Source organism: Asterias rubens, chromosome 12 (genome assembly GCF_902459465.1).
Source record: "Asterias rubens chromosome 12, eAstRub1.3, whole genome shotgun sequence".
In the NCBI taxonomy this organism is placed as follows: Eukaryota; Metazoa; Echinodermata; class Asteroidea; order Forcipulatida; family Asteriidae; genus Asterias; species Asterias rubens.
Genome location: NC_047073.1, coordinates 9,964,543 through 9,982,715, shown reverse-complemented (window position 1 = coordinate 9,982,715; position 18,173 = coordinate 9,964,543). Strand labels below are relative to the sequence as shown.

General features: G+C 38.3%; 1 protein-coding gene across 3 annotated transcripts in view; it reads left to right on the top strand.

Annotated features, from left to right (window-relative positions):
- Window positions 1-18,173, top strand: part of LOC117297407 (choline transporter-like protein 1) — a 43,759-nt gene that overhangs the window by 7,860 nt on the left and 17,726 nt on the right. For 2 of the 3 annotated variants that reach the window (XM_033780427.1, XM_033780425.1), the window contains exons 2-4: window positions 13,101-13,172; window positions 17,162-17,254; window positions 17,929-18,071. In XM_033780427.1, coding sequence (XP_033636318.1) covers window positions 13,137-13,172; window positions 17,162-17,254; window positions 17,929-18,071 — 272 coding nt within the window. In that variant the 5' untranslated portion in view covers window positions 13,101-13,136. Of the gene's footprint in view, window positions 1-9,420; window positions 9,450-13,100; window positions 13,173-17,161; window positions 17,255-17,928; window positions 18,072-18,173 lie in introns of those variants that run through there. The other variant, XM_033780426.1, reaches the window with a different exon arrangement.

Here is an 18,173-nt window from a genome sequence, read left to right as displayed (position 1 = left end):
AATCACAGGGAAGCGAGGAATTACGAGGGCTCTTCGAGGATCACTGACCCGTGAAGACAAAGTTGATTTCTAACTGAAGATCAACCCAATTGAAGACGGTACCATACAGGCTCTAGCGGCTACGTAGAAAAGGTTTTGAAAAGTGTACCACTACTTTGTAGTGAGGTTTACATGATTTCAAAAGCGTCTTTGTTACAAAAAAAGAATATATTAGATTTCCATTGGGGGATGCAGGCATGTTCTGAGCACTGACAAAACGCGGAGATTTACCTGTCAGAATTCGTTGTTTTAACACGATCTCTGGTCCACAAAAATTGCCATCTACATGATTTCGATCGTTCCATACTTAAGCGTCTTCAGTGTACAGATTCACGGCTTGGCCGCAGGATTTGGTCTCAAATTACGGCAATGTACAGAATGCGTGAACATTATCGGAATCGCGCTACTTGCTACGTGTATTTTGCACTCACTGTGCCCCTGTTTAGTGCTTGCACTGCGCTTTCTGAGCCATGCTGCGCTGCGGCAGTGATAACTTGGGCCTCGTGTAGCGATAACTTGGGCCTCGTGTAGTTTCAATGGCGGCGTACAAAGTGAAATGTATTACATTCTGCGTTCGGACTGCCAATCATTCTGCACAGCTGGCTTTTTTTTATTTTCTCCCGCTTGTTTGGTCCCCCACCGGCTCTCAGACTGTTACAGCATTTCATGTTATCGAAGGAGACTGCAAGTAAAATTACTACAAATGATTCTGCGAGGCTGATTTTTATTTTCTATGCAGAGGTGACAGGAGTGGGGTATGGAATTCTTCCTAAGGCCCAAATCATAAATCGAGATATTGTATGAATTCAAAGGAGATAATATGAATTTCTTAATTGTTATAAGTTTTATCATTTGAAGTGGGACGTTTTCATGGTCAGAGAGGTCTTAAAACAGAGCTCATATAAATGGTGAACTTTGTATTGCCCTAATGAGGTACATGTAGGCCTAATGTGAAATCTCCATCTAGAAAAGACTTCATGTTTCTGTTATTTATTTTTTAAAATAAAGTATCACATTATACATGTGTTAAGATGTACATTTTTTGTACAGATAATTTTTAAATCTCCAAATGCTGCGTGGCAACTGACTTAAAGAAAGCATATCTTTTTGGGAACATTACCAAACGTTTTGGGGTAAAAACAATTAATTTATAATATAATTTATATGGGGGGGGGGGATTTCCTGCCTATCAGTATTTTGTTGTTTGTTGAATTTGTTATATGCTTGTCATCGCTTTTAACTTCATTAAAGCTAATTTAAAATCGATTTTTGTGCAAAATTTAATAACGTTTCCTTTAGATATGAATGTATTTATTTTCACCAATTATCGTTGTCTCAAATTTAACGATCAAGTAAATTTTAAATGGATGTTTCATTTTTCTGCCTGTCCAACAGGACGAGCTGGTTTGGAGGCGACTTTGTTGGAGCTAGGGTGTGAAATGACCAGCCCCCAATTGGAGACCTATAGGGTGACCTACTATATCCCTCTTTTGTTTGTACTTTTTAGCAACAATTCCATTGGTTTTGAACACGATTTCCAACTTGGACCTTTCCAGAACCGGGGACCCTTCCTGAACCGGGGGCCTTAAAGTCCTCTTTTGTTATAGGTCACCTTTTCAACAATAGCAGCACGTGTAATTCTGTAAGCATTTTTTACATTTTTTTTAGGGGTACCAATTATTTTTCTTTCCTTTAAAAACAGATGTAATATAGACTTCATCCGTGAACAAAGTCGTGGTTTCCTACAATGTTTTGTCGGTTCCTTTTGAAAAGTTCTGTTTTCTAAAATTGATAACATTAGAACAAAACAATTTGTAACGAAAGAAAGAATTTAAAAACTTTATCCCTTAAGACCTTATCAGAAGGCTTTTTGTCAACAGGTTTTGCTTTTTTTTTTTTTTTTTTTTTACATTAAATGAACAATTTTGCTAAAAAGAAGAAATATATTATAAGTAATTTAAATCGGAAAGGTTTTTTAATTTATAAATTTTCTTTGTAAATCAAGTTTAATTATTTACTTCTATTGTGTTTATGTGCATGTTTTTATGGGGAAACAAGCCGTTCATGAAAAGGAAAACACTAACTAGTGTGGGCGGGTTCTTTTATTTATTGGACTTATATTCATAACAACAGATTCAATCTGGACCGGTTTGTTTGTGGGACTTAGTACCCAGTTGCTCTGCCTTGGTTCTCTATCACTGCCGGGATGACTTTTTGGATGTGGTTGATCTATCTTTTGCAAGATTCGGGAGTCACTCTTGTTTCCCAAAACAGCTTGATACCACCGACGAGTTGCTCCTTGTTAGTGGGCTTGACTCGACGAGGCAGGAAGTGTTTGAACTCGTGCCACAGGTTTTCTATTGGGTTAAGATCTGGACTTTCAGCAGGCGTTGGCATCCAGTTGATCCTTTCTAGCCTTCATGAAATCCTTGTTTTCATTTGAGGTGTGTTTCGGATCGTTGTCCTGCTGGAACCGATGACCATCCGGGAACTGGGCTTGGAAGTGGATTGTAGAATTCCCGCCCGTAACTTTTTAAGTACCGGTCCCTTACCGTGATTTGTTTAATGGAGTAACAAATATTTAATTGCCGCCCGTAGCCTATATACCTGAATTTTTTTCAACGGAGGATTATTAGAATTCCCGCCCTGTACATTTTTAATGGAAGCGCATTAAGTACCGGTGTAGAATTCCCGTCACGTAATTGTTATTAATGAAGTAAATAAAATCAGCCAAGTTTTGTTGTGTTCCTTTTTTGAAATAGAAGTGGATTGTACAATTCCAGCCCCGTAAATTGTAAACGGGAGTTCATTGTACAATTCCCGTCCGGTAAACAGCCTATTTCAAAATAAGTAATCATACATTTCCCACTCTGTAATGTGTTTAATGGAAATGGGCTGCAGTGTCTTAGCCAGGAATTTGGAAAGTGGGAGTGCAAACTGAAAAAGTGGGAGTGCAACCTAAAATCACTACAAAAAATAGAAACGTGTGCGTAGCACACAACAAATTTTCTATCCATTCTTGTCCATTTGATTTCAGAACTATAGGCCAAAGAAGCTGATAATAGTTGTTGTATTTATTTATTGTTGTATTTATTTTAAACACATCAATTAATTAATGTAAAATAATGATTCACACAAATATTTGCAACCAACCAAAATGCCAAGAGTGATTAACATGTACCATAATTGTTTGCTTAATTTAAACTGACTGATCATGGTAATTAATATTTTCCTTAGTACTTTTTAAGGTTTCATAACGTTTAAGTCTTATAGGTTGTTTAATTGTTGAAACTGGGTCAAAGGCAATTTGTAAACAGTCTGCGGAGAATAAAGAACAAACAGTTACGAAAGACAGTGCCATTTAAGTACATGTAGTTCCACTGGGCAAAAAAACGTACCATGCATTGAAAAATAAATTTGGGAGGTCTATACAGCAAAACCGACTTAAGATTTGAAAAGAAACATAAACCAGTTTTTGATCCTTTCGGGCGGAAAATAAACATCGTTTTGTCAACTGCATTAACACCCAAGAGATGCAAACATTGAAATCCAAAAAAGTCTCGATGTTTCAAACAAACTCTACAACGAACAAACGATGTGCCCTTGAATTTCTAGAAGGAAAAAAGATCGTCATGTTTGCTGCCGTCGAGTTGGGAAAAACTGCGGAACCAATCCACCAAGCAACTGCAGAATGTATGGGGGTAAAAGGTGTACTGCGCCGCGTATCTCTCAGTTACCGATACTGACGTCATAGTAGAAAAATCCGGAGCGCGATAGTTTGTAGGATCGTGGAGATGAGATTGGTACCTAAAATAATCTGAACGAAAACGCGTGTGAATTCGCCTCTATCATACCACACGCGTGCATGGAGTTCATGCTGCCTGCCGATGACGGTCGATGACGACGACTGACTGTTAAAACGAAGTCTGCGTGTCTCGCTTGCGTTGTGAATTTGCACGTGCGTTGTGGATGTAATGTGTGGTTTGTGCGTTGTGTTTTGTGTGGTCGCAATGTGGTCAACGTTTTCAAGGCAACTTCGAGTGATTGTTTTATGGTTGCGTCGTTGAAATTTTGATTCAAAAAGAAGAAGGAAATCTGGTAAAACCAAATCTATATTTACTCACTGCTGTTTTTAAACTGTTCAACAACAACAAAATAATAAAAGAAGTTCAGTAATTTTCACTGAAATTATTAGACAGCACGGATTCACCATGCTTCACCCAAGCCGTGCATCATGTTTTTGCCGTGTTTTCAGCCCAACTGGCCGTGCTAACACGGCGTGCACGGCTCGCTAGCTAACACGTTGATGGGCTGTAAAGTTCCCGCCCCTGTATTTTTCTTAATGGAAGTTAATTTTCAAACTTGCTACTGAGCCTACTTACATTATTCTGTTACGACGCAAAAGTGTTTGCGGTCACGTCAGGCAACTACAATTGGGTTTTGACACTGTATCCCCGAGGTCAGATTTTACGCATGAACGCTCCTCGCAAGGCATTGATCGCGTGGAATTTTGGGGACAAAATGATAGCTCTCGACACCGCTCGAAAGTTGCTCGAACCTCGCTCGCACTCGCTCGATTGCTGCACGCAAAACTCGAGTGTGGTAAACGAGTTGCTTCGAGTGATTTGCGAGCACACGTTCCTCGTATGGGTACTTCCTCGAGATCACCACTGTACATGTACATGAGATATTTGTGTAGATGCACTATGTCAACCACCACCCAGTTACTTGGTGGAGAAAAACAACAACATAGGTTATCTACAATATCAGTTTAAATTGATAATGTATGAATTTTGCCAACAAAGTAGAAAACGGAAAAGGTTTTATTGAATACTACTAAAATATCAGTCCTTATTTTACATTTCTTGTACAAAAATAGTAATATTGGCTATATCAATAATCCGTTATAGTCCATGTTTAAAACGTAGAATTAAAAATGCGCAAAGGGTTTAATTTTATAAACGGTTTCCTTTGAAATCTCTTTATTACAACTGCATGATGGCCTTCACATCTATACGCTAATTGTCTATTGTGAAGGTTTTTTCCTCTTGCATTTGATACAAAACTTGTTGTCAACGTTTCATTGGTTAATCGGCGACTGTTGACTAGTGAATCTTGAGGGAGATTTCAGAACAGATGTCACTACAACAAAATCTACAGAGCTCTACATACGTGTATGTAGCCTCAGTGAACTTTTTTGTGTCTTTGGTAAAACAAAACCTGTGTATTATTTCTCTTTTTGCCTTTTTACGGCCATTGATGATCTTTGAGATGATTTCCTTGGCCATAGTTTAGTTACTCTTTGGAATTGGTAATGCCATTGGCTCTATTTGCCCGGACTGGGTGGCGTTTAATGGTTGAAGTTATTGCTTCAACAATAACCAACAGTCATGGAGCAACGCCACAAAGACTTGTCAGGATTTCGGCGGTGGTCTGGCAGTGCCTAACTTTAAGGAAGAGGAGCGGTTTATTTATTGGGATATGTTTAGAGAGCACACACAAAAATGACTACTTCAGTAGCATTTGGATTGATTGTTCACTCAAAGATGGGGAATGGGTGTATAGTGATAGCACTCCATGTGAATATAATGCCTGGGGCTTGGGTGAACCGGATGATCGCGGTTCTTGCGCTGTCATAATTAAGATAGTTGCGTTGACTTATTGGAAAGTTTGGAGTTGCGATGATTATAAATTTTCAGTCTGCGAGTCCGCTATTGAAGCTGTTGGCAACCCCCAAGAGTCCCCAGAAAAGAAAGCAGAAGGCAACCACCACCAATTCCCCGCCACAGTTTACCTGCAAGCAGACACCAACGGCCGCTTCATATCCCACTGTCTGATCGGTCATGTCATCAAGGAGTTACCGATCAAGGGCGTGGTCGGATGTGGCTCAGCATGCCTGGAAATGGTTCCAGTATGATTCAGTTTTTTACTGCCAGTGTCTTTTTTTAAATATTGTTGAATAAAATAAACCATTAATAAAAAATGTAATAAAAAAAAATTAGCTTCATTTACGTAGACTATTATAAATAATATCTTTCATGAATCCTTTTACCATGTCCTGTTTAGTCTTTACACTACTTTTCAGAACTTTTATAGGACTCCTGAGCTTTTAGTTCATGAGTTGTGTTGTAATGTTTTACTTTGTTCTTCATTGATAATTCATGAATAAAGCTAGCAAAAATAAACCCAAAGAGGTTAATTTTGAGTTTATACATACTGTACATGTACCTTGGCACCTCTTTCAACAATCACAATGGTTGAGAGCATCACAATTTAATCGTTAACATCATACGTTAGCTTGGCAAACAGGAAAGTCTGTATCCCTATTGTCATGGTTATTATAATTGTATTATTATAATTGTATCTCCCAGTTGGGCTTCAACGACCACACCACCTACATTTCAAGCGGTATATCGGTTACAGTACAGGGAAGCTTTCTACTATCATTATCTTCAAACAGTGTTAGTTTATTGTAATACTGTTACAACAAGTACCCAAATCCTTTAAACAGTTTTACAATACTTAGGGTTTATCCTACTATTAAAGTGATTTTTAACTGGAAAATGTTCCTGCAACTTGAAAGATAAAATGATTTGCAGCTTGGTTTGAAGTTTACATCATGTACATCATGTTTCCAGTTGAACAATTTATTTTAACGAACCACGAACCAGTTGAGTTTAGAATCGTGGTGAATCTAAAGTTGAGCCTACATGTTAAGTATCCTAAAAGTAATCCAGACTTTTATCAATACACTGTGACGTCACACACATGTGTCAAAGTGAGTTGAAATAATGGTTTTAATTAAAGAGGCAGGTCTCTTGGATTACAATTGCATAAAAGTAAAATGGGTCTTTTAATTTTGCTGAAAATGACCTACATTTAGCAAATCTAGAAGTTGATCATGACTGCTTGGATTCCTATGTCAGCCAATATGAGAGTACAGTCAGTGACATCTTGGATAAATACGCACCTTGGAAAACGAGATCAGTCAAGGTCCGAACTGAAGTCTCCTGGTTCAATGATGATATTCGTACAGCGAGAAAGATCTGTCGTCAACTGGAGCGGAAGTGGCGGAAAAATGGCAAATTGGCAACACAACGACAAGAATATCGCAACCAATGTAAAGTAGTTAGGAATTTGATCAACCAGGCAAAGATCATCCATTATTCATCTCAAGTACAAGAATCCTCAGGAGATCAAAAGAAGCTCTTCAAGATAATTGGTAAGTTGTTGCTCAAACCCAAAACCCCTGTCCTTCCATCCACCTACAATAACCAGGACTTAGCAAACGAGTTCCAGAAATTCTTTGTCACCAAGATTTCAGACATCCGCTCATCATTTTCATCAGTCCCTTACAACGTGCCGCAGACATTGCCACATCTTCAACCAGAGTGTAGACTATCTGTGTTTGAGCCTGCCACTGTTGCTGAGATTCAAAGGGTTATTATGAAATCTCCTTCAAAATCCTGTGAGCTGGATCCAGTATCAACATCCATGATAAAGAAAAACATTGATATATTTGTACCCTACATCACTAAGCTTGTAAACGAATCTCTCAGTTCCGGTTGTTTCCCCGATAGCCTCAAAGTTTCCTACATCAGGCCGCTCATCAAGAAACCAAACCTGGACAAGGAGATATTTAAAAACTACAGACCGGTTGCAAACTTAAAATATCTTGGAAAAGTCATCGAACGAGTAGTGTCATCACGTATTTCTGATCACATTCATACTTTCAACCTGTCCAACGTGTTCCAGTCAGCATACAAGCCTTTCCATGGGACCGAGGCTGCACTAGTCCGTGTGAGCAACGATATTCTCTCTTCTATGGACAATGGTAACCTTACAGCACTAGTCCTGCTAGACCTGAGTGCTGCTTTTGACACTGTTGATCATAACATCCTTCTCTCTCGGCTCCAGAATCACCTTGGCATAGAGGACACAGCCCTAGCATGGTGCAAATCGTATCTCCACAATAGAACTCAGCATGTATGTATTGGCACTGCGATATCCGACCCTGTTGTTTTGAACTACTCTGTGCCACAGGGGTCGGTACTCGGCCCGCAGTGGTTTACGCTGTACACTTTACCGATTCGTGACATCATCCTCAAATTTAATCTGAATTACCATGTGTACGCAGACGACACTCAGCTATACATCACGTTTAAATCTTCTCAAGAAAACGCCAATGCATCTATTGCAAGACTTGAGAAATGCATCCAAGAGATTCGACGTTGGACACAACAAAACTTCCTGAAGTTAAATGATGATAAGACAGAGTTCCTTTTATTTGGGTCACGTCAACAGTTAACTAAGGTTTCAGTGCCATACATCTCCATCGGTGATGCTCGGATAGCTCCCTCGCTAAAAGCTCGGAACTTGGGGGTTATTTTTGATTCATCGATGACACTTCAGCCACACATCAACAATATTGTTCGTTTATCATCATATCACATCAGGAATATAGGTAAGATTCGCAAGTACTTGGATAAAAGTGCCACTGAAAAGGTCATTCACGCATTTGTTACTTCTCGTCTTGACAACGGCAATGCTCTTCTATACAGTCTACCTAACAACCAGATTTCACGACTTCAACGGCTCCAAAATACTGCTGCCCGCATTGTGACACTGTCTAGAAAATCCTGTTCTATCACCCCCATTCTGAAACAACTACACTGGCTCCCTATCTCTCAACGAATCATCTTCAAGCTGATGCTCATTGTCCACAAAGCTCTAAATGGCAAGGCTCCCCACTATATTTCTGAACTGCTTCAAGTTTACACTCCATCAAGGAATCTTCGATCAAGTTCCATGCTTCTCCTCATTGAACCCAAGTCTCGACACTCATGGGGTGACAGGTCTTTTTCTTCAGCCGCGCCACGCATCTGGAACTCTCTACCACTTAATCTTCGATCTTGTGTTTGTACCGCAAAATTCAAGTCTCTTCTCAAAACTTATCTTATGTCACAGGTTTTCAATGACTAATTTTGTTGTGTCTGTTTTTCTTTGTGTTTTGTTTTTGTTTTTGTTTTGGTTTTACTGCGCCTTGAACACCCAGCAGGGTGGATATGTGCGCATTACAAGTCTTATTATTATTATTATTATTATTACATATAAAGAGTCAGAGAGAGCTTTGTGTATCAGTGCGTCAATTAAGCAGTATAGAAATCCTGGCAAGTCGGGGTCTTTCATTAATTGCGACTTGGAGAGGTCCACTTTTTTTAATGGTTTCCTTGGAAACCTGTCTAGTTAACTGCGTGATGGCCTTGACACGTTGAAGTAAACTAATTGTCTATTGTGTGTATTGTTTTCTCTTTGCAATACCGACTGTCAAAGTGTTTATAACTGCGACTGGTGATAAGTGAATTGTCAGGGGCAGGTTTCAGATGCCGTCACTTCAACAAAATCTACAGGTCTGCTGGCCTCAGTGGAATTTTCCGCCTCCGTTTGAAAAATAAGAACAGTTTTCCTTCTGCTATTATATTGGCCATTTGCTGCCATCGATGATCTTTGAGATGATTTCCTTGGCCATAGTTTAGTTACTCTTTGGAATTGGTAATGCCATTGGCTCTATTTGCCCGGACTGGGTGGCGTTCAAGTTGAGCCCACACCCAAAAAGTTTCTTTTGGGTGTGCTTGTTGTATTTGAGACACGCAGGGTATGCAGAATGTACATGTACATGTATGTGCCTTGCAGTAAAACCAGAAGTTACTTAGGGCTGATTTTCTTGGAAGATATAAAAATGACATGAAGCATCTTGTTTTGTGCTTTCAAACTGTTTTTTATTGACATTGTCAAGAAATTAATTTGTTTGAATTTTCCCCCCTCTTTCGTATGTTTTTGCCCTCTAGTGTTATCAGCACGGATTCATCTTTATTTATTGATCTATTGGCCTAATTTTCTTGATGAACAACAGGAGTAGAGAAAAAACAAACCTAAGAACGAAACCTTGAAAAATATTCTGGATATCAATATTATTGATTGTGATCAAAAATCAATTTGTTGTCGATTTGTTCACACTAGTTTATGAAGTGTAGTAAGTGTTGTGTTGAAATGCTCAGTGTTTCATTTATCCTGTGGTGATTTATAATTTTTAAGCTAATAAATATACGCTTAGAGAACTTTGAATTTGATCCCATCCAATAAATGAGCGGAATAATGTCAGGGACTTTAAACTGAGCTCTTCGCCCTATATTCTTTAATTGGTAATAACCATTCATTTGTTAACATCATACATGTAGGGTAACATGGCATGTAACCTCATGTTAAAATTGAGTAAAAAGCCACTCTGTTTGGTACCCCTCAAAAGCAATACTTGTCAAAGTCCATGGGGTTAAATCATGATTTATGAATGACTTTGATATTTAAATGAAAAAAAACATGGGTTGTAAATTGTTGTCCTGAGAATTGACAGCTCCTTTATTTAATTCTAATGATATTTCAGTCAAAACCACATTGAATTTGAGCTGATGACTAGCGGAGAAATTCCTCTTTGTACTGTACAGACCCATTTATTTTGTGTTTGCTCTCTGTTGAGGCTACAAAACATTTCAAGTTCCACTGTGTCATTAAATAAAAGAGATATTTCGTCAACGTTTTCATGAAGTAGCACTCACTGCTATACCAGCAAAAAAATAACAATCGGAGAAAACGGCCTCTGAAGCTGAACACTTTTTAGAAACCCGCCTCCCTTCAAAACTTCAAAGCAACTCCATTTAAAATTTTCAATGTAGATACTTGATGACTTGAACTTAACAATTAATCTTATTTTAACTCATTTGCATAATTAATTATGAAACTAGACACGAGAGAAGACCCGTGCTACTTCGTGAAACCAAAAAAGTGCAAAATATGTCTTTTTGCGTTTTCACGAAGTAGCACTCGCCTATGCTACAACACAGCATTTTGTATTACTTTTTGAAACGAGGTCAGCGCGCGCGCTCACACAACTTGTACCACACTTTGATTCGATTGCGTACACGCATTACAACGGTAAAGAGGGTTCGAGTGCTACTTCGTGAAACCAAAATTGCCACGTTTGAACAAAAAATAAAAGCACTATTCTAATGAGCCTAATTAAAAAAGTAAAGCTGTCTGAGCTTTGAAACTTCATGGAATTGTAGGTCTTCATGCATTATCAACAGAAATGTAAACAAAAAAATCCATAAGCACGTAGAGTGCTACTTCGTGAAAACGCTGACGATTTGACACCATTTTAACATGTGACTTTTTATTCACTTCATATGGGGGCACAAAATGTGCAAACAACTTGCTGTTGCCTGCTGCAACAATGTTATGCAGGCTGGGTTATTTCGTCCATCATTCAAGACCTGAGGCGGAGCGCATGGTTATGTATACAAACTAAAATTCCGTATGCATTTAATATCTCTAGCAGTCTAAGCTACACACCTCATGTTAAGTAGGGCTCTACTGGACAAGCTGTGCTTTTTGGACCCCCCCCCCCCCCCCCCCCCCCCAACCACTATCAATCACTTTCAATTTTGTATTTAACCATTTAGGCCTATTGTTTGATAGAGTAGAAATAAAGTATTGTAGCATTGATATTGAATATGGTCAGACAGAAGAAGGATTAAATAAAAAATAAAAAACAGCATTACAAGAAGCAGGCCCTACACGTATTCAGTGAAAGCACAAATTATAAAGAGTATTTAATGAAACCAAAATTTATTTTGGCAGTATGTGACTGACCTTGCATTTGTTACCATTGGGGAAAACTCTTAAGCAGGTCAATACTTTTAAACCTCTCGATAAAATAATTTACATAATATTTTCAGTCATTGTTACTTGTTTAGTGTTATCAAAATCCAAGTCTGGAAACCATTTATTAATACCATGCTGAAAGTCAGACAAAAAAAGATGTCTGCTCAATTCCAAACAGTAAAGTCGGTATGAAAAAAAGTAAAATTCACTTTATGTACGCCGCATTTATTTTATTTTATAAAAACCAAAACCAGACAACCTTGAGCCTAACGGTTGGGTAGCTCAATTATTTTCATTCATGATTCAGGAAATTGACTCAACTATTGTCATAATACTGTTGTAGTGTCCACAGGAGGTCCCTGGATACACATGTATACAGAATAAGTTATTTATATATGACTAATTATTTGAGCAGCTGGACATTAACCATATTGCAAACCTTAAAAATTCTAACGTAATGTGGAAATAAGGGAATAAAAGGGTTGCGACGAGTTCTTTAACGAGCGTTTAAAACTGGCAGGGTCGTTGCCGTGTAAAAAAGGCTCAAGCTAAAGGCAAGTGCATTTATACAAGTCGCTACTCTTTTATTCCCATTCATAATGCCCATTTGTTAAAAAAACATGAAGGAAAAAAAATACAATTATAGACACTTTGACAATCGAAAAATTTGAGGTTTGAAGTATTTTGTTTTCAAAAACTTGTGAAGAATCTGTTTGATGCCCGTAGGTTGTATGTACGCGCGCGCACTTAGAAATAGATTACGTGCGCGTGCTTAGAAATAGATTACGCGCTGTTACTAATAGCTATGAATTGCGCGTTCCGCGTGATAATATTGGCGTATGCGCGCGCCTGATGTGCGGAAGCCAGCCGGGTATAAACAGCTCCAGCTGGTCATTATCAACCGTTTAAACACCCCCACGTGATGCGCTCTCCACCAATAGGAGTAGCGAAACTGTCAGTGGTATTTATGAATAGTGCTTTATTTGTCTTGGGCCAATTTCATAGAGCTGCTTTTAAAGCAGAAAATGATGGTTCAAAATTTGTCTGCTTATCCATAGCAGAAATGAGCTGGAATACCAGTCACAAATCATACCATTGGACGTGGAAGTTTAGCTGGTAACCTTATTCTGGTTATAAAAACATAAAATTGCTGTGCTTAGCAAAATGTACCTTTGTGTTTAAAATCAGCTCTATGAAATTAGCTCGGGGACTCGACCCCTCACTTTGCTAGTCAGAAACACCAGAGGTCGAGTCCAGTGCGCTTGAGACCCTCGGGTCTGTCACATGCTAACTGCACCATTTTGTTTGACACTTTTTATTTCTTTGCTGTTATTGATTTACAGATTTGAGGTGGCGTTAGCTGAGAGCTGTTGATCACCATGGCGTGTGGAAACTGTCTAGGAGCTGCGGAAGATGTAAGACAATTCTTTTTTTCAAAATATGAAGCGGTATCCTGTGTGAAATGAGGCACGTAGGAGACTTCTATGTTTTTACATACGTTTATGGCTTTAACTTTTTCGTTCTTGTACTGTTGCTGGGGTGGATTTCACAAAGGTAGTCCTAACCTAGGACTAGTCCTAGGCAATGCTAAGAGATAGGACCAGTCCTAAGTTAGGATGAGTTACTGGTCCTAACTTAGGACCAGTCCTATCTCTAAGCATTGCCTAGGAATAGTCCTAACTTAGGATTTCCTTTGTGAAATCCGCCCCTGATTAAATAAAAGATGAGTGTTAATCAGCAACCTGAAATATCCTCAGTACCAGTGCAGAAATATACTGGACTTCACTGGGAAATCCAGGAGTGCATTTTTCCACATGACTACGATATTCAAATCAGTTTGGTGGCTAGGTATCCAGCATGTCAAATGAGGAATTCAAGCCTGGTGCCCAATTTCATAAAACTGTTAAGCAGAAAATACTTTTAAGCAAATTTCTTTACTAAGCAAAATATGAGTGGCGCACCAGTTGCAACAATGTACGTATACATGTAAACTTTATAAAAGTTTGGCTTTGGTTAAGATTTGTCTGTGCTGAGCAAGTTTTTATGCTTACAGGCTTTATGAATTTGGGCCCTGATGTTTGAATATTAGGTCATGTATTTAGAGTATTTATTTATTGAATTTAAAGGAACACATTGCCTTGGATCGTTCGAGTTGGTCTTTGAAAAGCGTTTGAAATTGTTTGTTATAAATGCATTGTTAGAAAGATGTTGTAAAAGTAGAACACAATGATCCACACAAATTTGCCTCGAAATTGCGTGGTTTTCCCTTTTCTTTGCGAACTAACACGGTCGGCCATTTATGAGAGTCAAAAAATTGACTCCCATAAATGGCCTACCTGTTGATGAGGTAAAAAGAAAACCACGCAATTCTGAGTGATACTTATGTGGATCATTGTATTCTACTTTTAAAATATCTTTCTAATCATATGAATGTTATAACAAACGGTTACAAACGCTTTTCAAAGACCAACTCGACCGATCCAAGGCATCGTGTTCCTTTAAATGTTACAGGCAAAATATGAAAGCTCTACCAATTCTGGATAATAAATTTATAAAAGGCTAGAACAAATTAAAAGGCATTACATCTAAGTGCATTAAGAAAACACACTCTCAGTAAAAAAAAAAATAAAATTAAGCTGCAGACCTAAAAAGCTAAACACTAGTCTGTAGGCATTCTGAACTGCAACAGAGAGATACTGTTACACTACTGACAAAGGAGATAACAAGAACAAGGCCAATGACCACACCATTAGCTAATGTCAACTGGAACATCAACAATGACAACACCCTGTATTATTACAATAACAAATGTCTGGGGGAAAAATTAACAAACACAAACCAGAAAGAAAAACAATATGAAGCAATTTCCTGCAAGGATTTATAGACATGTCTGAAACTGCTACGAGGAATCAGCTTTTACAGGTTACTTTCATAGATTGCTTTCGTTGCTGTGATACAAATCACCTCAAGGCCGAGTAGTAGTAAGTTAGCTGTAGTAAGACCATTAAAGGCACTGGACACTATTGGTAATTACTTCGGTAGTTGTTCGCATAAAAAAATTGCTTGGTAATGAGCGCAACTCTGAATTTTCACAGCTTTTTTAACACCTGTGTATATAATGGGCCCAAACTTCACATAGTATTTTATACATCTTAGTGTGCACATCGTAAGCAAAACATCAGTGCTTGAGGAAGCAGGGAATTCCACGCTTCTGGCAACGGATTGCATGCGTTCTCAGCGTTACTAGGCATTCTTCGGCGGTAAGCAGAGCCACGAAATTGGGCCCGACTGTGAAGCATTCCGGGCGGTGTACTGACTGTTACTTTAATTGAACACCTGTCATCATGGCCACCTGACTAGATGAATAACCCCTTTTGAACCGACTGGTATTCATGCATTGAACATTTGAACATCTTGTACAAATGTTTTCAATTTACCGCTTTGGTAAGTTTGTTACTCACATGAATTTGACACAAAAGGACAAACAATCTGACACAACCAAGTTCATTACAGTTGATTAATTCACTGGGGTCTTTCCATACAGTCTGGAATTGGGTACAACGAAACATGTGCCAAGAGGTTGTTCGATTTCAAAACTTTTGTATCTTGACTGAGGAATACATTTGTAGGTGTTAAACCCGTTAGCAGTAACACTACATTCAATGGAGTCCTTTTTGCAGTATAAACTTTGGTTTTGCTCTAACATACTTTATACATGTTATATCATACCTAGTTTTGAATGGCTTTGGAACAATTGCTGGACTAAACAAAGGCTGCAAAGGAAGTTCATGTTTGAGGGGGCAAGTCTAACTACAAGGCCAGTTTCCTTTGAATGTGTCAATACTGTACGCCTACGCAGTGTACTTGTATTAACATGTTGGAAATATTTACTACATGTAGTCTACATGTAGTATAACATGTATACTAATTTTGAGAAGTCCCCTCGGTCCACTAAAGCAAAAGTAGTAGTCCCGGCCGATTTTTTACCTTCCGCCCAGGTAGTACATAGTTCAAAAGCAGGACCGTTCTTTTCAACTGAGAAGTCTCCCGAATTCCAAAAATCTGCTCCGCGGTAATATAGAATATAAAGCAAGACAAGTTCAAAGAAGAACATAATCTACCGAGAAAGTACACACGGTGTTACTGCAAACCAAATATACATTTAGTCATCCAAAACCTTAGGCTGTGTCCAACTTTGCTGGCTGCTGCCAACGACACTTATTAGGACATACCAAGTTTCCCATTTTACTTTTGCATATTCACAATAGGACTTTTTGCAAAGATTTTGCAATGGAAGTGCCCTTTGCAAAATGAAAATGGCCTTGCCCTCTCAGGGATCTATAATTTCAGGCTAAGGACAAACTAAAATGACTAATCACAAAATGAGCTTTCTTAGCAATTAAGTACAGTACTTGTATGCACTTTGAGTAAAGGATTAATGACATGAGTTGACACCCCTGTTATATTAATATTAATATTAATAACTAATTTCCTGATTAGTCACAGAGTCTTTGGTTGGTGATCCTTTTATTCAGGACGCCACCATCCATGATTCAAGTTGTTCTGGATTTCTTACTCACCAGCATGACCAACTTTAGAGATGACACTAATTTGTTTTTTGTATTGATGTGCTCCAAGTTTTCACCTATCAGCTGAACTTACGTACATACATGTAGCATACACAAGCTGGAGTTAAAAGTCATTATGAGCATTATGTGTGCTTCACTGCCCGCTTTTTGGGGGTTGCTTTGAACCTTAAATGCCAAGCTTTAGAAAAAAAATTAAAAAAAGTATTTCTCACCATAAAACAAAATATGATTGCTTTGGTTCTGTAGATCCCAAAGTCAATAGTATTTATTGAGTGGTAATGCCCTCTTGTGATTACTAAATGTAGGGTAATGTAAACAATTGATGACACTTTGTGAGTACATGAAGTATATTGTACACGTAGGACCATGACACTGAAAGTTAAGGAGCTTAAAATGAAACAAGATACAAAAAAATAAAACAGCACAAACATGAACAAATGACAGACAAAATATTTTTTATACTTGATTAGTCTTGATTTGGTTTGGCCTACACCGCATTCCAGCAACCTTGAGCCATCCCTCCGCTCATCAGGTACAACTTTAAACATTTGTTATGACCTTTGCAATTTATTCAAATATTCTTTCATTTGAGCAACCTTGAGCCATTCGCTCATCATTAGTGCTTTCTGAATCTGCGAAAAAAAGCAAGAAAACAAAATCATTTTGACACGTTTTTTGAGTGATAGTGAATAAACATGAGCAACGTCTTCCACACAGAGAGCTTTTAGCAATGTGGGTCTGCAGGAGATATGTTGAAATTGAGCCATGGTTGTTGTTTTGAAATGTGAACATGAATGTTATTTATTCTGTTTCAGGCCCCAGACTCGGGGAAGTTGACGCCAATTGAGAAGAGATCATGCACAGATTGCTTATGTTGCATCCTCTTCGTCTTCTTTTGGATCGGAATGGTGAGTTGGTCTACTAAGATTTACTATGAATATTTATGAGTGCACTCGAGTGCAGGGATTGGGAATTATTAGTCATGAGATGACATTGGAATGTTGATGAGGCCAAGCAGAGATTAGTGGCACAAAGAATGAAAATATTCTCTTCATTGCACTAATGCAAAACATAAAGGCCTGCTGCATGGTTTGTTTATGTATCATTCATATCTATTGTTTATTTTAAAGGCACTGGACACGTCTGGTAATTGCCAATGACCAGTATTATCACTTTGTGTATCCCAACATATGCACAAAATAACAAGTCAGTGAAAATTTGGACTTTATTGGTCATCGCAGATGCATGAGAGTTAAGAAAGAAAGATCATCCTTGTTGCACATACCAATTCAGATGCCTAATTAAAAGGTTGCAGGCCTGGAACCTACATCGGGCTAGATAGCAAATTATGTAGAAAGCCGGCACATTAATGTTGGTTCAAACCCTGCTCTAGTCCAGTTTTGTTTTTCTATCTCAACTTACTTTTTGAATACACAAGCAGTTGAAAAATCGAAATGGTTACTTACATGTACCACACTGTTTATCTTTCCTTACATGTTGCTGAAACTTACTTTGACTTAAATACCTAAATTCCTTTTAAAATGCGAGTATTCAAATACTTTCTTAACATTTTCATTTACAGTTTTTCATTGCTGGTTACTCCATCGCCACTGGCAACGTGCTGCGACTGATCTATGGCTACGACAGCTATGGTAACATCTGTGGAATGGACAACCCTGAGATTGCTAACATTTCAAACTCTGGCATGGATATGACAGAGAGACCGTAAGTTCCTCATAGTTAGGCTTGTTTCAAGTTGTTTTTATGAATCTTGGCTCAAGCGGTGTATAGATAGATTACAAAGAAGTGGTTAAAGCAAAAGGCTAC